Raw genomic sequence first — 24,722 nt, forward strand, 5'->3', positions numbered from 1 at the left:
TGTTGTTAATGTTAACAGAAATGTACAAAGAGGAAATGTCTGCTTTGGCATGTTGTTTTACACGTTTTACAGCATCAGGTGCAGTTCCAGGTAACTGTACTTTATGCTATAAAGATCTTGAGGTTATTGAGGTTATTTAATTCATTTATTTGCTTTGGGTTGTCATTTTATTCATTCATTTTTTCTTCGGCTTGGTCCCTTTATTCATCAGGGGTTGCCACAGCGAAATGAACCGCCAACTTATCCAGCATATGTTTTACACAGCAGATGCCCTTCCAGCTGCAATCCAGCACTGGGAAACATCTATACACACTCATTCACACACATACACTACAGCCAATTTAGTTTACTCAGTTCGCCTATAGCGCATGTCTTTGGACTGTGGGGGAAACCAGAGCACCGGAGGAAACCCACACCAACATGGGGAGAACATACAAACTCCACACAGAAATGTTACTGAACCATCCGGGACTAGAACCAGTGGCCTTCTTACTGTGAGTAGTCAGTGCTTATCACTGAGCCGTGCACCATGTAGCCCCGCTGTGGAACTGCATGGGAAAAAAAATAAGAGATCACATGGAAATGGGATGTTTTGCTTGTTTTTAATTGATGTGTTTGAGCATTTTTTGTGCACAGTGCAAAAGGTTTATGACATTCTTCTGATGTATAAATTTATTTAATTGTTTTTTTTTACTCTTGTTTGTTTTGGTTTAACAAACTGTTCAGAAGTGTAATTTGGCGTAGAGGTAACAACATAATAACAAATCGAGTACAAAACATTCAGCATTAAACCTACACTAAAAAAAAAAAACGTAATTTTTACGTTTATTTTTGGCAGCTGGAATGCTGGAAAAAAAAAGTAAAGTAACAGCTGTTAAATTACCAAAATATACCATAAAACAACGGGAATTAAATTACAGAAATTTCCTTAAATTAAAATTTCTGGTAAATTTCTGTAATTAATGTTTGTTATTTTACGGTAAATTTCTGTAAATTAATGGCCGTTACTTTAATTTTTTTAAATAACAAAATAAAATAAAAAAAAAACTTAAAAACTTTGCTTTTTTATTGTATTTTATATATGATAGTGTATTCTAGGTTATTATGCTTTGCTTCTATTTTAGGTGTGACTTTTTAACATTTTGTAAGGGGTCTACAGATGAAAAATAGTCATTCTTGGCTAATTCTGGCACATTTTACAGTAATGTTTAATAATGTGCATTGACCATTTAAACAAATAAACTAAACAAACAAACAAACAAAAAAGAGAGGTAAGGCTATAAAAAATAAAAACTCATTCATTTATTAATTTTCTTTTCGACTTAGTCCCTAGTAATCAGGGGGCGCAACAGCAGAAAGAACCTTTCTTTCTTACGCATCAGATGCCCTTCCATCTGCAACCCAACACTGGGAAACATCCATAAACACACTCATTCACAATCATACACAACAGACAATTTAGTTTACCCAATTCACCTAAAACATATCTTTGGAATTGTGGGGGAAACCGAAGCACCCAGAAGAAACCCACGCAAACACAGGAAAAACATGCAAACTCCACTTAGAAATCCCAACTGACCAGCGACCTTTTTGCTGTATGGCACTGCGCCACTGTGACACCCTAAAATAAAAATAAATAAATAAACAAAAGTTTAAAATACAATTAATGTATGATTGTCTGATGAATTTTTTGGGCACGACAGTTATTAAGTAATTTCAGTAAAGAGTAATAGAGTTTAAGTTCGTTTCGGAAATGTTCAAAGCATAGGGACACTTACAGCAGTGTATATGATATTTAGCAAGTAGGAACACAATATTTACAATGTCTGATATTGACTTGTCAAATCATAAAAGAGAATACAATGAATGTTAAAAAAGGAATGTTTGACATGTTTGGCATATGTATTTTCTCCAGTCCGACAGATGGCGCGTCTCTCGTCTCCTTGCAAACTGCATTAAAATTTGAAAAAGGATGGAAGAAGAAATACAGAAGTAGGCGTTAAGACTGACGTGCCTGCCAGATAACAATAGTGAAGACGTGTTCCTCACTCACACTCACTAAAAGTTCTCTCAACATCCACCAAGATGGGCATCCGAAAAAAGACCACCAAGAACCCGCCGGTGCTCAGCCATGAGTTTGTGATCCAGAACCACGCGGATATTGTGTCCTGTGTCGCTATGGTGTTTCTCCTGGGTCTTATGTTTGAGGTAAGAGCACACTTTTACCAAATTCACTCACTTTTACACACGAAAGAACAGCTTGGAGTCAACTCAGTGTTTATGTTTTGTTTATTTATGTAAGAAATCTAACGGATCTTGTTTAATGTTGTTTCAGAACACATCTCGTTTCTTTCACTTCCTTTAACTGCACATTAAGTTGCTACTTTTTGGTTTTGCAACGTAAAATGAAGGATTTTAGATAAAGTTGCATGATTCTGAATCGTATAATTAAGTTATTAGTATTAACTCTCACGCAAATGTGCTAATTGGTTGTTCAATTGAATGGTTTGATTCAATAGACGTGATGCACGAGATAGATAGAGAGAGATGAATGCCCATTTAGGGAACTTTAAAACCCGCAAGATAATTAAAAAGCACGCTCGTAGTTTTCTTCTGTAATATGAAGTGCTGAACGGAATTTTAGAAATGATGACTAAAATGATTACGCAACATTGTAGCTGCACTGATACTTTTACGCGCAAATGAAGTGTTACGTGGCAATCGGAGAATGACTGAGTGCTGTCATCAGTGCACAACATGGCGAGAGTCACGATTTTTGGCTACCAAAATATGTATTTTGTGCCAAATTGACGATTTTACAGTTTGCGCATCAGTTTGGACCGCAAATTAGCAAAACCGTTAGATTTGAACGATAGTTTGCTGAACATCTGCGCTTGTGCTGTAGTGCATCATGGGAAGTGGAGTTTACATCACCTGAATAGATTTGGTGCTTTTTCTAATGATTCATCACCTATTTAAGTTACAATATTTTTATCTTGCATATACATCCGATTAACACTTAACACACGAAATCAATGGCGTTTTAAAATATCCAAGTTAACTCGCTTAAGTAACAGGCCTGTATAGTCTCACTGTAATTATTTTTGCCAATGATCTACAGAACATCAGACACCGTGTAAAATGCCGTTTTGTTTAACAATAGTTTGTGAACCTTAAACTTAAAACCCTGAATTTTATAAACTTTATAGTATACCATCTATGAAAATAGAATTGCTTTAGTTTACACTACCGGTCAAAAGTTTGTTCATCAAGGCATCATTTATTAAATGCAAAAAATGTTAAACTGTTAAATGATTATTTCAATTTTAAATAACTGCTTTCTTGTATGTAGTATGTTCAAATGAAATTATTACTCCAGTCATTATTGCTTGTATTACTAATACATTAATAATACTATTTATAATAATAATTAATATTAAAGTGATTTTTGAAGGATCGTGTGACTCTGAAGACTGGATTAATGAAACTAAAAGTTCAAAATTAAAAAAATCACTGGAATAAATTATTAAATTAAATTCTAAACTACTTTTGAACAGTTATTTTACAGTGCAATAACGTTTCACAATTTTACAATGTGTACTGTATTTTTGATTAAATACAGCCTTGGTGAGCCGGAGAAGCTTATTTTAAAACATTTAAAGGGCCATGAAACCCCCTCGTTTCAGCAAGGTGTTTTCACACCTACTTTGGAAAAAGTCAGAAAAGTGGGCGTGTCCAGCTCTGTTTAGGGGGGAATGTCGGAGGAACTAAAGTGGGATGGTGTGGGAGTGTCTATTTGTGCACGCGCGAGTTTCAGAGTCAAAATACTCACCCACACAGACAGGAGAAAGTGATGGTGTTTAACCTACGTGGACATCTCTAGTCGAATTATTTGCCAAATTATTAAATGGTGGACTTTAACTGCAGTTTGGCTCTTTCATTCAGGGAATTCATTCATGCCCCTCGCGACAAACGAGATATTTGATTCGAGGAACTGCTGCAAGCATGTATTTTTCATGCAATGTTTGATACCACACGGCGAATGAGAGAAAAAAAAAACTCTGCATTTCCCGGAAACTTGGATGCACACGGCAGGTAGTGTCAGAAAGCCGCATGTGTTATTCCGGTCACAAAATGCGGTGCTAACATTTCTGCACTCAGTGCAATAGTTAACTTAATTCGATACGAACAAACTGAATAAACAAAGAGCACTGGTCGCTCACTTACCAAATCTGTAGAGACAGAACAATCACCAGCAACTAGAGCCGCGTCTATATTAAGAGAAGACTACAAGCGAATCCAGATTTCAGCGTTTGCAGATGAGAACAGCTCTCAGGTAAACAATGTTCCTCCTTAGACACGTAAGTTATTGTTGTCGCGCGTCGCGTACACTGTAAATCCACACGTGATCCAGATAAGCTCTCACAGAGAGAAAATGAAAACGAAACTTAACAGCAGCAAACTATAAAAGCAACACTTCACGCTTGTTTTGCCAACACAACGTGGCGTCTTTGTGGTGTAAACACAGTGACAATAATGAATATTAATGAAGTTGCACAATAGAGCGCGCTGATTGGTTTGACCCAAGCCTTACTCATGCATTAATGCATCACACTGTAAGACGTAATAAGACTCACTCAGGCACAGATGTCCAGTCTGCACGCTGGAATACACGCTATTATGTCATGACCGTGACGCAGCTTCAAAAATTCGTTTCAAACAGGAAGTACAAATTTGCTTGAAATAACGCAAAAACAACCAATTTACACTTTTTAGTGAAATATAGGTGTCCTAATAGTGTTTTTAGCAGTGTAGGACACATATACGACTGTCAACAGCTCAAAAAATGTGTTTTGGTGTTTCGTGACCCTTTAAAAACTCCTACTGATCCCAAACTTTTGACAGGTAGTGTGCCTTCTATGAATATAAAACTACTTTTTATTACATTTTAATTTTCATCAATTACAGTTTTTTCTTCTTTTAGGGTCAAATGTTGATTTTATTTATTACTGTTTTGATTGTATTGCTTAAGCTTTTACAAATCTTTAATGTTGGGGTGATTTTATTGCTTTATTTGTTTGTGTATTGACAGTATTTCTTTCCACATAGATTACATCAAAGGTAGCGGTTTTGTTCATAACTGTGCAATACAACGTCACGATTCCAGCAAATGGTAAGTATGTTGGGAAATAGCTAGTTTGTTTTAATCATATCTGTTTTCTGTTACATTGTTATTTCTATGGTAGCATTCGAAACACCAAGTCAATCATTGTTTTTCTTTAAACCTTTATCACTAACACTGCACCAATTTATCAGATGACATATTTGTTTAATGAAGATGTTCTGCTTTTATTTAATCAGAATAATGTTAAATTACAAAAGAAGGGGGGCATTTAATATGTTAAAAGATCAGCTGCATGGCCTCTGTCATATTATTAATTAATAAATGTATTTATTAATTTACTGAACAAAAGAGAAATAATTTCTGTTTATACTTGATCAAAAAGCTAACAATAGTTACTATACCAATAACAATAGTATTAAGAAGTTTAGGACAATCTTCCGACTGTCTTGTGTATTTTAGGAGGTCCAGAGGAAGCGACAGTGAATTACTTTCATTATGGTCTGAAAGATGTGGCCACCATTTTCTTTTACATGTTGGTGGCCATTATCATGCACGCCATTATTCAGGAATATGTGTTGGATGTAAGTATTTCTCTCTGGTTAAATATATGTCCCACTAAATGAAGTGTAGCTGAAACTACTGCACTGAAGCTTGTTTCTGACACAGAATAATACATTTAAATGTGAACTGCAATTGCACTCAACTTGGTTTGCTTTTCCAAGTTAAATGCATTTCTCAGAATTGCAAGTTTCTCATCATTCCAGGTTTCTATCTCCCAATTCAAGACTATTTTTTTTCTTATTTCTTGGAATTGATCGTTTAGATGGCATCGCAATTCAGAATTTGAGTCTCTCAGCTTTCCCACTGATCTAACGCAGAGAATAACACAAATCTTCATATGATATTTGTATGATATCACTATTTTAATGTGTCCAATTGTTACACCCTCCATGTACTTAATATTATAATCAATAATAATGCATAATTACATTACACTTACCCTAAACTTAACTGTCATTCTTATGCTAACCATATGGTAAGTACATGAAATTAATTAATATTACTCGGTAGTTAAATTAGTAGTAGTAACCAGGGCAATTATTTCTTTTTTATATCTATGATTTGGTTCAGAATACTAAATATATATCTCGCATATGCAAGATTTTCAGTTTTTGTGTTGCAGTCTTTTTTTGTTGTTGTTGCATAATTGCAAAAAAAAGCTCAAAATCCTGAGAACTTATTTTAGATTGTGAGTCAGTAAGTTCAAAATGTCAGATATAGTCAAATTCTAAAGGAAAAATCCATAATGATAATTAACACTTTTAATTGTGAGCTAAAACATGCTATCAGCTCTTATTATTCATCTAATGGCAGGAACAAGCTTCCATGTAAAACAAAATGGTTTAAGTGCACAAATGAGCATGCCAGAATCAGTGTGGTGCAACACTGTTAATACTAATGCATGCTTTTCTTTTGCTATTCATTTGAATCCTTTCCTGTTCAGAAAATCAACAGGAAGATGCACTTCTCTAAAACCAAGCACAGCAAGTTCAATGAGTCGGGTCAGCTGAGTGCCTTCTACCTCTTCTCCTGCCTGTGGGGAGCCAGCATTCTTGTTTCTGTAAGAGCTTTGTGTTAATAGGGCTTGTGTGCTGTTTTGTATTTCTAGCAGTCTGTAAAAAGACTAATTTGACTTATTCTACTTCCTCTAAAGGAGAACATCCTCTCAAACCCTGTCAGCCTGTGGGATGGTTACCCACACACCCTAATGCAGTAAGTACCACCGTCTGTGCTCTTGGAAAATGTGCGAAGTTTGAATTATAAAATAGTGTGAAATTAGTACGAGTGTCAAAGCCTGCAGGTTATGATTTTTATAAAATATCTAAGACTTATTGAAGTCATTTATATGCAACTATTGTTCAAATTTGGACTTTCCTCTCAGTATTGAGTTTGAACTGATTAAGTATAGAGGCCTTGCTTTTTTTTTTATATTTTTTTTATGTCTTTTGCAATTTTGAGCAATTTCTTTTACTTGTTAGCTAGGTTGCTGTTTGAAAATGAAGAGGATAAGATGTAAATATTATTATTAAAACATTAATTTATTTACGGTACAATAGTGCTATTAAAATAAGTTTATTTGGTTTAATATTTGTAAGAATCACAATAAAATCATAATTTAATTATTCTTATAAAAAAGCAAAGTAAGACACTTATATTTTGAAGTACTGTATAATTATTTTTATTATTATTAGGGTGTAACGGATCACCGTTCATCCGTGAATCGTGTGGATCACAACCCACGGTTTAAAACGCATGTGACCTGTGGATTAATCTTTTTTTTATTTTTAATAAATTTGCATCTTGCGTCATTTAAATCACATGTGTGTGAAAGCATTTAGGCTTTCCATCAAAATATAATGATAACTGAAGAAGTTGTGGTAGATAATTTGGGATGAGGTGGGTTTCTTCATCAAAAAATTTTCTGTCAATACTTGCTTAGCCTGCAGTAATGCATTTAGTGTAAGCTGCATGATTAATCATTAAAGATCAATCTCGTCAACTATGCAGCATAAATATTGGTGATTTGCATGTTTATTAATCCTTTATTAATCCGAATCGCAGCATTCCGCATTCAAATGTGTTTGAAAAATACAAAAAAAAATCAAGAAAGAGATTCAGTATTAAGTTTACAAACAGTTAAATGACGCCGAAGCACCAAGGTAACAGTTTAAAGATAAAGATTATTAGTTTGAGAGAGATTAAAATTACCATCCTATGCATTTAACATAACACTAAAATGAAAGTTGTAGGCATCAATTACGTAATTTAACCAATAGGTGGCAACAACCAGCCATCAAAAATATATCATTGAATAATTCTTTAAAGGGCCATGAAACCCCCTTGTTTCAGCAGGGTGTTTTCACACCTCTACTTTGGAAAAAGTCAGAAAAGTGGGCGTGTCCAGCTCTGTTTAGGGGGGAGTGTCGGAGGAAGAAAAGAGGCTTGGTGTGGGAGTGTCTATTTGGGCGCGCTGAATTTCAGAGTCAAAACACACAACCACAGCGGACAATGTGACTGTGTTTACATGGACATCTGTAGTCGAATTATTTGCCAGATTATTAAATGGTGGACTTAAACTGCAGTGTGGCTCCTTCATTCAGGGAATTCATTCATGTCCCTCCAGACAAACGTGATATTTGATTCGAGGAACTGCTCTAAGCGTGTATTTTTCATGCAATGTTTGATACCGCACGGCGAATGAGAGAAAAAAAACTCAGCATTTCCCGGAAACTTGGATGCACACGGCAGGTAGCGTCAGAAAGCCGCATGTGTTATTCCAGTCACTAAATCCAACACGAGGTTATAGTTTGGTTGTAACTGTTAGTGCTAACTTGTTTACACTCGTTGCAATAGTTTGTTTGATACGAATAAAATACGAACTGAATAAACAAAGAGCACTGGTCCCTCACTTACCAAATCTGTAGAGACAGAACAATCACCAGCAACTAGAGCCGCGTCTTTATTAAGAGGAGACTACAAGCGAATCCGGATCTCAGCGTTTGCAGATGAGAACAGCTCTCAGATAAACAATAATCCTCCTTAGACACGTAAGTTATTGTTGTCGCGCGTCGCGTACACTGTAATCCACACGTGAGTCTGAGCTCTCACAGAGAGAAAATGAAAACAAAACTTAACTGCAGCAAACTATAAAAGCAACACTTCACGCTTGTTTTGCCAACACAACGTGGCGTCTCTGCCATCTACACTCTGACAGTAATGAATATTAATGAAGTTGCACAATAGAGCACGCTGATTGGTTTGAACCAAGCCTTACTCATGCATTAATGCAACACACTGTAAGACGTAATAAGACTCACTCTGGCACAGACGCCCAGTCTGCACGCTGGAATACAGGCTATTATGTCATGGCCGTGACGCAGCTTCAAAAATTCGTTTCAAACCGGAAGTACAAATTTGCTTGAAATAACGCAAAAACAACCAATTTACACTTTTTAGTGAAATATAGGTTTCCTAATAGTGTTTTTGGCAGTGTGGGACACATATACGACTGTCAACAGCTCAAAAAATGTGTTTTGGTGTTTCGTGACCATTTAAAGGTTCAGGACACCCCGGAGAACTTTTTTTTTTTATATTAACAGATGTGTGTGTGTGTGTGTGTTGAGCATCAGTTAAGACAATGTTAGCACCTGTCAGCTTTAATTGTGGAGAAACCTGGATAATTTTGAGCTTTTGTCAGCTAATTTCATCTTCCGGGTTTAAAATGATTTTTGGGGCGGGATCAAAATCGGCGACGTAGCGCAGAACTGCAAGTGCAATGATGACGCGTCGGTTTCTCATTATTATTCATAGCGGAGTTTTCTTATCCTATGAGAAGAGCCGGCTGCTTAATTATTCATGAGACCTGCCAGACCTGCCAGTGTCAAGCCCGAGCTGAGAGACACGGAAACCACGGCACAGTATTTAGCCGTTCATGAAGGCTCATATGCGTTTGTTTCCATCATCCACAGGGTTTGTTGCATATTTTCCCCCGCGATCTTGTCAGGGCCGATCATACAGCAAAGCTGTATGTGTGTGCTGCAAGCATTTTTGTCGGAAGAGCAGCACGAGAGTTAGAGAATGGCGGACGCTGTCTTTTATCAGGAGTTCGTTCACATTCAGACACATCACTGTGCTGCTGTGTTTGCCTAAATCCTCCAGATTACCAGCAGGGCTAATGGTTAAAATAGACTGGTCAGGAGACCTGCTGCACTGAGTCTGCTGGATACGGGGATTGAGGGAGAAGTCCTCATTTATAGTGTTTACATGAACACACGTCTTTATAATGATATAAATTGTGGTTGTCTGTATATGAAATTACGAATAACAAATGTAGCAGGGCATTAAATCACTGTTTATTTCTTTGCATTTTAACTTTGTAAACTATAAACTCATGCGTCTCCTCTTTGTGTCTCATTTTGTGAGCTAACTGACAACAGCAGTTATTCGCTCCCCTTCTCCCCTGCTAGCCACGCCCACTCCTGCCCAATGCTCGCGGAGCTCCACGCCCATTAATCATACATCTTTTGAAAAAATTCTGAAGTAGACTTTAACCGAAAGAGGGGGGTTTCATGGCCCTTTAAAAATGATCCATCTAGCTATGAATCATGAAGTTTTATAAGTGAATAACTGAATCATTTATTGAAAATTAGGTTAAAAATAAACATGGGTTGTGCAAAAGATAATGATAGATTTATACATTTTAGTGTCATCAGCAAAAGTAGTAGTAGTAACAGTATTTTTATTTATTTTTTCACAGTAGCTGATTATTACTTCATTTTATTTTAAATAAAATTACAGGTTCTAGGTTTTGTTTGTTAAATAAAAGTTTCTTGCGGTACTGTTTTTGTAATGAATGGAAAGCAAATTACGTTTTTTGGCTGATCCGAAAAATGGTCTGTGACTTTAAAAAACAAGAAAAAAAAACAATGTAATCCAAACCGTAAGATTTCTAATCTGTTGCACCACATTATTATTATTATTATTTTAGTAGTTAATTTTTGTGTTCTGATCAGGATTTTTGCAGCCGATACAAAGTACCGATTCCTTGTCATGGGGATCGGCCGATACAGAGTACTGATTTTGATGCTTCAAACTTTGATGCATAAAGCACATTTTCCTTCTAAGTGTGATACTTAAGTGGAGAGTAAATGAAGGATGTTGCATATAGTCCCTTAAACATGTCGCTTATAACTGTTTAGTGTGGACATGTCATGGTCGGAAGCAGCTTTAAAGACCGTTATAGATAAAACCAATAAAAAATATTGGTAAGAAAAACAACTGACGAGGCAATTTGGAAACATTGCAAATGATGAAAGAAGAATTCTACATGTCTCAATCAAGAAAAAGTTTGAGCACGTATTTGATGCATAAGAAGTTAAAATGCACACCTATAAATACATATTTATTGCAGTAAGTATATTACAAAACCTGGTTTAAGTGGACTTGGAATTGTCAAAACACTGAGCTTTCAGTTCTTATATATGTAAAAAGATCTAAACACATGCAAGGTCAGTCCAATATTTTGCTCTCCATCTAGTTCTTCTTGAGATTGGTGAGTATCGATTGAGTCAAAATGTGATTTATCGGCCTATACTAATCTCTGGCCAATCGATCGGAGCATTCCTAAGTTCTGTGTGTGAAGTATTTTAGAATAAAAAACAGTTAAGATTTGACATATTAAAAAAAACACACCATTCTCTTTAGAGTAACTTTAAGTCATCTCGTGAAAATGACTATTATTTTTAATAAAATACATTTCAATGTCATTTTCTTGGAATATTATCCAGCCATAACTTTAAATAATAAGAAAGTGTTGGTTTTCAGCGTGAATTGTGAAATAATTCAGGTTCATATTCCATCTCATGTCACCTCTGCCGATTGGCTGTGTGAGCACTCATAACTTGCATCTTCTTTCATAAACTGATCAAGTTCTCATGGAGGAGTCTGTGTAAGAGCAGTCTCAAAGCTTCTGATTAAATTATCCTGCATTAGTCTACCTCCAACTTTCTCTTCTGACTTTTGCAGACCCACTGTATGTTTAACACGCAGCTTGCAAATGTGATTATTATTGATGTCTTATTTCCGCAAGTCGTAAAGAAGATGCTTAAGAAGCTCCTTGGTTTGTTTTAGGTTCCAGATGAAGTTCTACTACATCTGTCAGCTCGGCTACTGGCTTCATGCAATCCCAGAGCTATACTTCCAGAAGGCCAAGAAAGTAAGTAAACATGGATGTGCATCATTCACTGAAGACCATATTCATGCATCCTGTTATTGTGACGAGACCAGTTTCCTCCTTCAGAGGCTTCTGTGTTTACAAAACCTTTTACTTCACTGAAATTCAGAGAAGACGTGACAATAGACACCCGCTGGAGCTGTTTTAAGAGACCAATATGCTCATTAAAAAAAAATTAAAATCTAAACGGCAAGTTGAAATAACCCATTTTTTTGGGTTTGCATGCAAATGCATAACCCAGCAATGCTTTAGAGTTTATTAATAAATCAGTTAATTTGATGCTGGCAGCTTTCAAAGCAAATTAAGGGCTGTTCACACAATATTTTCAGCCAAAAAGAGGGAACTTTTTATGCGTTTTTGCTTTTTTGTGTGCATAACAGCTACATTTTTGGGACTGAAAACTGAATTTAAAATTTTTGGGTGAATTACCCAATTAATGATTAAAAACTAAACCGCATGTTTATGATCCTCTTAAGATCCAGCATTTTGACCGCTAAACATTTGCTTCTGCCGCACAAGATGACAACACATTTTTGTAATTCTTTGGGTCAAGAAAGTGCTTTTGTTTGTTTGTGGTATATTTCCTCCTTCCTTGTTACTGCAAATTTAAGACAGAGCAAATGTTTTGTATCACACATGCACACTTCAGTAAAGCAACAGAAAATGGTTTTACACATGTACATGCTTGGCTACATTTATTCCTTAATTTATGCTTAAGCTGGCTTAAAGGAATAGTTAACCCGAAATTTAAGTTTACTTTCTTTTTACTTATTTGGAACATGTCTAAAATATTTGGAACACAGAAGACCAATGGCTTTCCAAAGCAAGTACTGTATGTTGAAGAAAGCAAAAAACATGTAACCATTGGCATACATAGTAGGAAAAACAAATACAATTTTTCAGTTTTCAGCTTTCTTCAAAGCTTTCAGCTTTCTTCAAAATATTTGCTCTTATGTTAAACAGAAGAATCAATCTCAAATCGTTTTGGAACAACTGTAGTGTTAAAAAAATTAAGACAGTAACTATCCCTTCAAGGAAAATTATATCCTCGTGTCTTAATGTCTTAAATCTCAAAATCAAAATGTCAGAATTCTTTAAAGTTTTAAATTTACTGAAATAGTGTTGTGGGTCCTAAATCTTTTTTTTTTTTTTAAATGGGTCTATTTTTGCAACCCAATCTGGCCAACACCCATACAATCACCAACAATCCATCTCAATAAAACTTTCAACTTTTTATTTAAAAGTGTCATTTTTAACTCCATTTTATCATATTGCTTTAATTTTCTTTACATGGAGCACTTTTAAACTAATGTGGCATTCACTGCTGAGGACACTGACCTGGGGTCTGTTCTTCATACCTCACTTAAATAATCTAAGATGATTTGGCAGATCCTGGATCTTTTAATGATTGATCTTTGGCTAATATGGTTGTTCAAACAAGTTCGCAGATCAGATTAAAATGTGTGGATAAACTAATCTGAGATTGCTGCGTGAGTTGTGGAGGACGGATCTATCGATCCTCGAAATCATGATCAGTAATGCAACGATTAGCTGACAGCACAGCAGCATAATAACATCTGATTAATATTCAATTATCCATGTGAGCAAAATTACATCAAATTGATAGTAAACAGTTTGTTAAATATAATACTCAATAACTTTACATCTTTGTAGTGGGCTGCAGGCTTTAGTTTACACTTTCATGTGTCGGGTATTTAGTAATTTATTTTACATTTAAAGTGGATTTTCTTTAATATAGTAGCCTAGGCCTTTTTAAGTTTCTTAATTTGTGTAAGGAATAACTGGCTGTTTAGATTAATGTTGCTTTAAAAAAAGCATTTTGACATCGGTAAAAGTCTTTGCAACTTTAGCGAAGCATCAAATCACTGGCGTATTAGCTGTAAAAACGCGTATGTTGACTGCATAAATTATTATTTCTTTGGGAAAAAAAAGAATGAGTTTTGAAGAACAAATCATGTCATTTCAAATCGACTCTCGTTTACACTATTGAAAATATTTTGTTAAGAAATATCTAAAATATTTACATTTTTCTAAATAATTTTCTTATTGTACTACTTAATGTAGTAAATTATAATATTTTTGATAGGGCAAATAAAAATCTATTCCTCCTGAACTATTTGAAAAATTCTTGGCATTTGCCACTTTGAGTCTAAAATTTCATTCACAATGATCTTAACATCTTAAGTTTAACTTGGTGAAATCTGCAGAAACCCTGGAAAATATAATTAACATTTAGGCAACTGTGCTCATAGTTCATTAACATGTTTACAGCGTTGCACTTTTTATAATCTAGGCTTGCTCAATTTAAATAAACAATTCTGGAACGCTTTTGAATATCTAATCTTAATTTCTCTTTTTAAAGATATTTGTGTTGTGATAAGTACTGCTATAAAACTAACAAAATTCACTAAGAATATATTAATAAAATCACCCTAAAATTAAATGAACTAAAAGCTATGGGTCTTCTGTTTCAAATATTTAGTTTAGATCACACAAAGTTTACATATATAAAACAATTTTTTGAGCTGATAGACAAAGATTACTTAGGACTCTTGGCTAACACTTGACATGTTTCTTTTCAGTTGTATTCTCAATATTTTGTAAAAATACATTTTGTTTGGATTATTAACACAAAATCAAGGTTTATGTGATTTGAATTGGCTTTTCATAGCAATGACTACAACTTCATGTGAATTAGTATTTATTTATTTTTTGCTTTTGTCACATTAATATATTATTGTCACTACATAGCATTTCTTGCAAGACAGTAATTAAATATAAAAAGTAAACATTTACATTATGTAAGTTATCAATGTTAATTTCAGGCTATAAAATATTTTTTATCACACAATGACTATATTTATAATCAGGTTAAGAATTGTGTATACTCAATGTGTATAAACATTTGAGATGGTGTTTTTACGATATTTTAATACATATTGCATGTGTTTTTTTTTTTTTTTTCAGGAAGACATTCCTCGCCAGCTTGTTTTTATAAGCCTTTACTTGGTCCACATCGCTGGAGCCTACGCTCTGAAGTAAGCAATTGATTTGTCATGTTTATTAATCACCATAAACAGTTGTCAGGGTCACATTTTGTAGGAGAACATCAATTACACATGCTCACTCGAACGTGGATTTTGAAAATGGATGTTGTCAACAAGCCCATTATAGTTGTCTTATTGGTTTCTTGTTTCTGCCTTCATGACTTTGTTTTTTGATTAATGAAGACTTAAAATCATCAAAGAAGAAAAGGAACACTGTTCCAGATATTTTCAGATGCTTATTGCATCCTGTGTACTGGAGAAATTATGCTGAAAACCCAGCTTTGTCAGCACAGGAATAAATTGCATTGTAAAATGTATAGCCTTTTATTTTATTTGTGATAATATTTTAGAGTATTGTGTTTTTTGCTGTTATTAAGATACATAAAAAATAATTGGAATCGATATGTTTGTATGTACTTATGTATTTTTAAGTTGAGCAAGTCAAAAAAACTTTGTAACATGGTCGATGACAACTATTAATATTCAATTAGTGTTGAATATATTTTTGAATGTCAAAAATTTATTCAACACTTCAAAAGAAGTTGTAGGATTTACTTCATATTAAACTCTGTATAATTTATAAACATGGCCAAAAATGCATGGAATTAAACGCACAATTTTGAAGAAGACTGATTTGTTTGTTTATTAATTTTTTTAACTGCTTTTAAAAAATCTATTTTGTTACAGTGAAACTTTGAAAATTTTTTGGACTTTCATTTAAAGTGTAAAAAAGTAATTAAAAAAAATTGTACAAAGTGAAATTTAAATGAATCCGAAAGCATTTCCATTTACGTGCATGGACACTTTTCAAAGTGCAACACAGCAGATTCACTAATGTTTAAACTATTTTTTATGTGTTTTCAGTCTGAACCGGTTGGGTTTGGTGTTGCTGGTTCTGCATTACTTTGTTGAGCTCATCTTCCATGTGTCCAGACTCATTTACTTCAGCAATGAGGAAAGGCAGAGTGGGTGAGTGTCAATCAATGGACATAAGTCCAGTTAAAGACTGTTATGCTTTTGTTTGTTTTTTTCAGCTAGAAGAAAAAATACATAATTTCGTGTATGTCCCCTTAATGCAAATTAGTTGCTGCTTTGACCATATATCAAGAAAAGGATGGTATTTTTACAGCCTTTGTCTTGGTTTTACTCTAGCATAAAAACACAAACATTTCCATGCGAGTTAAGAAGAGAAGGAAAGACAGAAGCCAATCATATTCATTCAGAGCGGGAATAAAGATTTGATTCATTCATTTCTCGAGCCCTGGCTTGAGTCATCTCTTTTTACATGCTGTCACGTGATGAACGAACAGATCACAAACCAGAAGACTCAAAAGGTGAACTAATCATAGCTCATTTTGGCTCAAACTGTGTGCACTGGGTAAGCTTATATGGGACTGTCAACGAATGAGACTCAAAGGTCTGAAAAAGGTCAGAAAAAGGTAGAATAGGATCAGTGCTCAGAAAATAAACTTTCTGAAATCCAGCCAGTAATGGAAAGAAAATGTAACCATTTTTTTTTTAACGCATATTTTCTCTCATTTATTTTTTTATTTTTTTATGAGATTACACAAGGTGTCATATGGGACTTATCAGGGTGTCCGTGGGGTCTTAAAGTCTTTAAATATCTTGCATTTTCAAAACAACATTTTAGGCCTTAAGAAGTCTTGAATTCGCTAAAATATTGTTTTATAGGTCTTAAATAACTTTAAACAGGTCTTACATTTCCTCTCCAAGGAAAAAGCTACCCAATCGGCCGAGATCCATCCAATTATCAACAAGCCATCTGAATAGAAGTTGATTGCAAAGAAATACAGCTTCTTTTTCTTCTTTGGCCTTAGTCCCGTATGGTTGCGGTGTCGGCTCTTTGGAGCAAGTCCTCCATTTAGACTTGTCCATCATATGATAACAACTTTTTTTATTTTTTTTTATTTTTTTTTTTTAAACACCTTCCGGCTGGCCTGTCGTCTGGGCTTGTCACCCTCATACACTACGGACAACTTTAGCCTACCCAATTGACCTGCAGCATGTCTTTGGACTGTGGGGTAAACCGGAGCACCCGGAGGAAACCCATGCGAACGCAGGGAGAACATGCAAACTCCTCACAGAAATGCCAACTGAGCCGAGGTTCGAACCAGCAACCTTTTTGCTGTGAGGCGACAGCACTACCTACTGCGCCACTGCTTCGCCCTGCAAAGAGATAAAGCAAATTCTCCAAATTAAAATGTAATCAAACTGAAAACAGTTACACATTTACTCATGATAATAACAGCAACATACCTCTTTACATGGTCTTCCATTTATACAAAAAACAATTTAAGGTTTAAGAAGTAAGGGAAAGGGGACATAATAATAATAAATAGACATGAAACTTAAGTTTTTTAAAACAAACACATTAGGTTGAATAGGAGTTATACTCTGTATTTGTTGGCTTTTGGTCGAAATGGATTGTGTATATTTTTAATTTATGTAATTTTCTCTGTAATATACTTTAAACAATGCTTAACTTCTCATTAAAAAAACAAAGCGAAAGTATGTTGAAAGTGTATACAACTAGTTTTCTTGTTTTTATATTTAAATATGGGCCTGTTTTTGTGGCAAGCAAAACAATAAATGAATACATAGGGCCAAATCCTTATCAAAATTTAAAAATGTATCAAATTACAAGTGTTTAGCCATGTATAAAACTTTAATGTAATTTATAATTGTCTTAAAATGGTATTAAAAAGTCTTAGATTTGACTTGATGAAACCTGCAGAAACCCTGCTTATGGACAGATACTTAAGAAGAAAAAACCCAAAATGTCAATATTGCAACGGAAACCAAACTGTTAAACATGTACTTGTGGATTGCCCTATTTGTAATGTTATCAGACAACAATTTTAATCTGGAGAGACTTGATGAATCCTTGAATCGTGAATCCTTTTAAACCCTCCCATTTTTTTATCATAAGTATTTTTAAACCGTTTTTATTTTAGATATTTTTTTTATTTATGTCATTTAAATTATCTATTGCTGTTAATGTCTTTATTATAATTCTTTATTATTGTAAAAAAGTAAGGTAAAACTTCATTTTGATGGTCCACTTGAGTGTTACCATTTGAGTAGACTGTCTGCTTAATATCTGCTGATACTGCTCCTTCAACAGACATTTAACTGACTATAAGAAACTTTGCAAGTGCATGTCAACTTGCGCTAACTTTAACTCCAACCATTTTTGGTAACTTTTTTTTTTTGCTGTGTGTTTTAAGCAGAAGGATTTTTGATAATCATGAAGGATTTTCTGTATGTTAACAGGTTTACAGTGTGGGCTGTTCTGTTTGTGCTGGGCCGGCTGTTGACTCTGTCTCTGTCTGTTCTTACTGTGGGCTTCGGCCTTGCAGGAGCAGAGAAACAGGGTTTGAATCTTGCAGAGGGAAGCTTTAATGTCCTGTTTGTGCGGTAAGAAGGGTGATCTTCAGCTTTAGTTATTCCGTATACTTCATCCCTATGGCACAAGGAATAATTCACAACAATTCTGCAAATATTTTAGAGCTGTTTTATTTAAGAAGTAATTTTAGGGCCTCATTATAAGCCAAGTGCCTTGTCATGTGACTTGTTTTAATTTTTGTGAAGCTTTGAAGCAGGAAATTCTTGAATTTGAATGGTTTACACTGTGCTGGTTTTATGGTATTTGTGATTCAGGCTTTATCTGATTCATGTATGCAATACACAATTTAATTTTGGAGTGTTTGAATGTAAAAGTACAGAAAGAACAATAAATAGTGGTGAGGTTTTTCATCTAGGTGATTTTCAACATGGTCCTAGGACGTGTTCGGAGATGCAAGCCTTTGAGAATTGGATAAATGAAAGCATAAATTGTTTAATTTAATAATACATTTTATTAACAGCCAGAATCCAAAACTAAAAAGAATCAAAATCTTATATAAAAATGTCGTGTTCACGTGTGTGTGTATATAGATTATTTAATTAGTATTTTATAAATTAATTATCCGACATTTGATAAATTAATGGAAAATAAGACAAAAAAATAAAAATGGGATTTTTAAAACGAATAAATGGATGTACACAGTAATGTAATAAGTAGAAAAATGTAATGCAAGTTATATACAGTATTGATCCACTTCAAACGTTGACTACTGTTTTTCAGGAATTCTCTTGAGACAAGAACGTCCACTACATTGACATTCAAATGTTGACTGCTGCAGATTTCTAAATATTTTCCAAATTATTTTAACCATTTTTAATACTAAATACAACAAAAATACAAAAGAAATGTTACAAATCTAACTATATAATACAAAAAATATATATTTTTTAAATATTTTATTTTTAAACTTTTGAAAAATTTACAAAATTTCTAAAGGGTTTTTATTTATTTTTTATTTTTTTACAATGAGTAAATAGATGTATACAGTAATGTACTGAGTAGAAATGACTAAATTAAAGTTTTGATTAACTTTGAAATCAACTTGGTGCAAACCTTCACTACTGTAGATTGTAAACTTATTTGTTTATGAACTATATTTAATATGATATGATAATACTATAATGAACTGTTTTATTAATGGCTATATACAAAATTATATAACAAGAAAAATATTATATATTATTTATTAATAATTTATAAATGACCCAATCTTTGATGCATTAATGAAATAAAATAAATAGAAAAAATATAAAAATGTGATTTTAAAATAAGTAAATAAGTGTGCACTAATGATTAGAAAAATGTAATGTGAGTTATGTACAGTATATACAGTCAACATTTGAAGTGGTTTTTGATTGACTTTGAAAGATTTTGATCAACTTGAAATGTTGACTACAGTAAATTAAATCTTTTCCAAGTTATTTTAATTAACCCTTTTATTAATACTAAATACAAGAATAAATACAAAAAAAAATCTAAAAATCGAATTACTGTATAATACTAAAATATTATTTATTAATATTTTATATATTATCCAACATTTGAAAAATTTATGAAATAATAACAAATGTGAATTTAAATAGTACATAGATATACACTGATGTAATGACTTTATAATTGTGGATCAAGAATATTTATCGGAATTCTCCTAAGACAAGAACAGGTGTTTTGATTGAAAGGTTTTGATTCAGTTCAAACCTTTACTACTGTAGACTGTAAATGATTTCCGCATAATTGTTTTAATTAACTTTATCAACAGCTAAATACACAGAAATGTAATGAGTAAAAAAAATGTAAGTTTGCCGTTGTTGCCCACAAAATAGCCATGCCAGAATTTTTGAAACTAATTTTCCTTTATAATGAACATTTGAAAGGCTTTTCTACTGGTAGTGTGCTTTTCGGATGAATGTGACTTGCGTTAAATCACACCAAAACATAGAAAATCCTTTAGCTTTATTATAGTTGGAGCTGTTTGTAATCACATTCTGTTTCTCTCAGAGTGACCGTTCTGGCTGCCATATGCATCACTCAAGCTTTTATGATGTGGAAATTTATCAACTTCCAGTTGCGACGATGGAGAGAACAAGCACAGACTCAGACCTTAAAGAAGAAATCATCCTCTTCTAAGAGCAAATCAAAGAAAGGTCAGTATTGCACTTTAGTTCAGGGGCCAGTTACAGGAGGTTAAGTGAAAGGAGGTTAAGTGAAAACTCAGAGTATTTTAACCCTGAAATGGGAGAAACTTTGGGTTTTCTGTTTCAAAATGAAAGGTTTGTCAAAATGGGGAAAGCTGGGTAAGTCAAGCCTGTTTCTGAAAGAGAAGTAACTTAAACTCTGAATCAGTTACCATGGTAACTTACTCTGTGAACCTATCCTGGTCAGGAGCAGGTTTTATTCTCTAAACTCTGAGTTTCTGTCTGTCTGTTTTTTTTTTAATTAATTTATTTTTTTTTAAGACGAAGCTGTATTTCTCTCCTTAGCCTTACGTTTCCACCCACCTATTTTAATGCTCAATTTGGATATGCACATAAAAAACGATTGATGAAAACGTCATGATGCACATAACTTTTAAAAAATATGCATAAAAAACATGTGCATAACCGAGTTGGATAAACTTTATATTTGATAAGAAAAGATGCGCATTAACTGCGTTAAACACTTTTACTGAACAAATTCCAGTATGCACATTAAAAAGGTTTGTTATAAGAGATGATGAAGAAAATGTGTGTGAATGGATAAACCAGCAGGCTGAGCACACTGTAAAACATCCAAAATGGTTTTTTGGTAATTTCAAAACGCCTTAACCGTCTGAGTATTAATGTACATTATGAATTACCTCCAGAGTGTCAAGAGCATCTGTTCTCTGCGTGTCATGCCTTCAAACCCCCCTGTCTTCATTGTGTGTCTACATTGTCTTCTGAGGCGCAAGTACATTTATTAAATAAAGAAAGATGCAGCTTCTTTCACAGCAATAAATTCTGTTTTTACTGTTGATATTTGGCGTCAGTTAATCAGGAAGTGACAAGTTTGTTCTCTTTAATTCGTAGGATGGAAACGCTGCTTTATTTGCACGTCTTTTGTGCAATAATCCAGTTTTGCACACAAATTTTATATTTTTGGATGGAAACATAACTATTGCCTACATTTCAGTCACACAAAGAACATAATTGTATGAGAATGATTTGTACTTTTTTTTAATAAATAATTAGCTTAAATTCACTGACCTTCGACATGTACTATCTAGATTAATGGGATTAATATTCTAAAACTGTTTTTAGTACTGCTTGCATTCTAAATATCATATCAGCCTCTTTCACTTGATCAATTGCAGACAAGTGCACTTTTAAATCTATTAAAACTGATTAACGTGTATAAAAATTTATAAACCTTACACATTACATTACTTTTTTTTATTATATTTAAATATTAAATACTTTAAAATTACGCATTAACTTGAACAGCTATGTTTTCCCATGCTAACTGCCTCTGTTTCACTGATGCAGTGGTGTTACTTTTTAAAATACATGGTCATATTTGCAATAACTTTGCATGAGCACATCAAGTTCAGCTGCAGAAAGAAATGCTGATCTCTTTTTTAATTTTTTTTTTTTATTAATTTTATTTATAAATATATGTAAATATATAAAATATGTTGCCATGGTCACTCGTAATATCTGCGCTCCATTATAATGCCTTTTTATAGTCATAGTGTGTGAGTTGGTCTACTCAAAGTTGATTGACCCAACTCAGATCAGCTATTCTGTAACCGAAAACTCTTGAGTTTTTAATCTCTCTGTAAATCAACTAAGAGTTCAAGTTTAAACCTTCTTACTGAAATAGGCCCCAGGTCATTCATTTATTGAAACACCACATGTAGCTCTACTTTTCCATTTGGGGGTGGCTAATATGGCTAGTTAATGAGTCATTGTTTTTGCCTATGTATTGTTTTAGCATCCTTTTTATGCAGTACTTTATATTTTAATGTCAATATTAAGTGCAAGTGAATAGTTAGTTGCAGTAAGGACTTTCATAGCGCTACATGCGCTGCGGGCGTGAATTAAAAAGATGCCTGATTTGAAGTTTTAAAGGGTCTTGAATCTGCCGTTCATGAAATGGTAGGAACCCTGCTTTCATCTGTTGAACACAGGACAAAATAGTTTGAAGAAAGCTGAAAACCGATAACCATCGACTACCATAGGAATTAAAACAAATAATATTGTTAAAAAAATAATAATGGTTACTGGTTTTTTAGCTTTTGTCAAAATATCTTTTATGTTTATCAGAAGAAACTCAGACCATTTAGAATACATGAATTCTGAGTAAACGAATCAATTTTCAGTTTTGACTGAACTGTCCTTTTTAAGAAACTGTTCCAAGTCGAGCTGCTTCCTTTGACTTTGAGATTTAGGGATTTGAGCTGAAGTACTTAAGAAATAAAGACTGTTAGTAAGTACCTGTAATGCTGCTTCTCATTTGTGTTCGTCACAGCCAATGGTGTGAATGGATCTGTTGGAGCCAGCGGAGCAGATTCCCCCAGAGCGAGGAAGGAGAAGTCATCATAAACCTCCTGCATTCCCAGCTTCCCAAATCAGCACCATCATTCCTCTGCGTTTTCCCTTCACACTCTTGTTTATCAGAAAGAATGAAAAAAAAAAAACTTGCAACTTCCTCATCCTGCTTCTTGATCCTGTAGGATGTCGAATGCCATATTTTACAAAGCCATTCAACTATTATGAGCGGCTTAAGGAAATGTGGCTTTAGGGGATTTTGAAGAGGGTCTTTTTATTCCCTGCGCATTCTGAGGTCCATTTGCTTTCTGCCTTTTTTTTTTTTTTTTTGCTAATGCTGCAATCTCAAATCCCAAATCTATGATCCAGCCATACCTGCAAAGAAAACATGAGAACTGTGGGGGGTGGGAAAGAAAAGTAACTTATTTTTTTACAAGTGCCTAATCATACATCATTTTGACAGGTCAGAGAGGGATAATCCAATATTTTAGCTTGATTATAAAATCAGGGTTGTATTTAAAGTTCTCTGAAGGCTCAGTTTTTTGCTGATTCTGTCCTATGCATTTGGAACCATGTCTACAGTCTCTCCATTTGTGTTGTTGTGTTGAAGCATCATCAGATTTCTAGAAAAAAAAACGTTCATTAGCAAAAGATCACAAGCAAAGACATTCATCTGATGCCTTATTTTAGACAAGTTCATGAATTGCGTTTGTTGCACTGTATTGTGTAATTTGGTCGAGTTAAGCAATTAGTGTGATGCTCCACACATTGTTGATTTAGCAAAGAAACTAAAGCGATGTGCTTTTGATTTGTCAATAGATTCCACCATTTAATCTTGGACTTTGCACAGCTGACTTTGCTGTTTGGTGTAGATAACACATGAAAATGTCAAATCACATTCCAGTGAGATTGTGAAACTCTGGTCAAAATCGAAGAAAAAGTTCTCCTAATTTCTCAGTTTTGGCTTTAGAACAGCAATATGTAACAATGAAGACAGGAACAAGCATTGTTATCTCGCATTACTTTCAAAATACAACCAAGTTGACCAACAAGCAGTGAATACGTTAATAAATGTCGTTTTCACAGTTATTTGTTTCATTTCAGTGCATTGCTTATGAAAATGTTTTCCGTTTTTGCGTATTTTAGTACTGCTTTGAAGTAAATCGCTTTACCGAAAATCAAACTGTGAGTTGTGACATCAAAACAAATTAAAGATGTCAAACAGTGTTTTGCAGGGTTCATGAAAGTTGTATGGAATCATCTTTTCCAGACATTTAAAATCAGGAATTTATGTTTGTTTCCAAGTAATGGAATTTCATGGACTTCTGTGGTTGTTGCTAGATTGGATACAGTTGCGGCCAGAAGTTCACAAGACTTATTTATTTTATTTATTAAATTTATTATTTTTACCATTTATTGTATTTTATTAATGTCTACCCCAACCGTTACAGTAACATTAAAACAATAGTTGTACCGAGTATTATTTGTTATCAATTAAATTACTCTATAAATTGTATTTTTTTTTAATGCCTAATCCCACCCCAACCCTAAACCCAACCGTCACAGTAATGTAAAAACAGTTGTTGTATCGAGTATTATTTACGTTATTTATTAAATTACCCAATAAATTGTCTTTATTGCCAAACCTAAGCTAACCATCACAGTAACGTAAAAACAGTAGTTGTTGTACCAAGTTTTATTTATGCTATCTATTAAACCCAATAAATTGTATTTTTTAACGCCTACCCTACACCAAACCGTCACTTTAACGTAAAAATTATTTATGCAGAGTATTACTTAT

General features: G+C 33.8%; 1 protein-coding gene and 1 long non-coding RNA gene across 2 annotated transcripts; one reads left to right on the plus strand and one right to left on the minus strand.

The window, feature by feature from the left end:
• Nucleotides 1-1,974: 1,974 nt before the first annotated feature.
• Nucleotides 1,975-15,182, minus strand: LOC147837993 (uncharacterized). Its single transcript, XR_015524845.1, has 4 exons — nucleotides 13,494-15,182; nucleotides 10,260-13,263; nucleotides 7,895-8,003; nucleotides 1,975-2,995 (listed from the first exon to the last, which is right to left on the minus strand). It is a non-coding gene; the product is annotated as an uncharacterized LOC147837993 (long non-coding RNA).
• On the plus strand, nucleotides 2,017-24,010 carry tram1 (translocation associated membrane protein 1). Its single transcript, NM_153669.2, is given in 11 exon segments — nucleotides 2,017-2,208; nucleotides 5,110-5,173; nucleotides 5,585-5,706; nucleotides 6,630-6,746; nucleotides 6,840-6,898; nucleotides 11,816-11,900; nucleotides 14,907-14,977; nucleotides 15,851-15,955; nucleotides 18,281-18,424; nucleotides 20,412-20,557; nucleotides 22,902-24,010. Coding segments are annotated over 11 exon segments (1,110 nt in total). The 5' UTR covers nucleotides 2,017-2,085; the 3' UTR covers nucleotides 22,976-24,010.
• The last annotated feature ends 712 nt before the right edge of the window (nucleotides 24,011-24,722 follow it).

The sequence above is a fragment of the Danio rerio genome, chromosome 24, assembly GCF_052040795.2.
Source record: "Danio rerio strain M-AB ecotype USA chromosome 24, GRCz13ab, whole genome shotgun sequence".
In the NCBI taxonomy this organism is placed as follows: domain Eukaryota; kingdom Metazoa; phylum Chordata; class Actinopteri; order Cypriniformes; family Danionidae; genus Danio; species Danio rerio.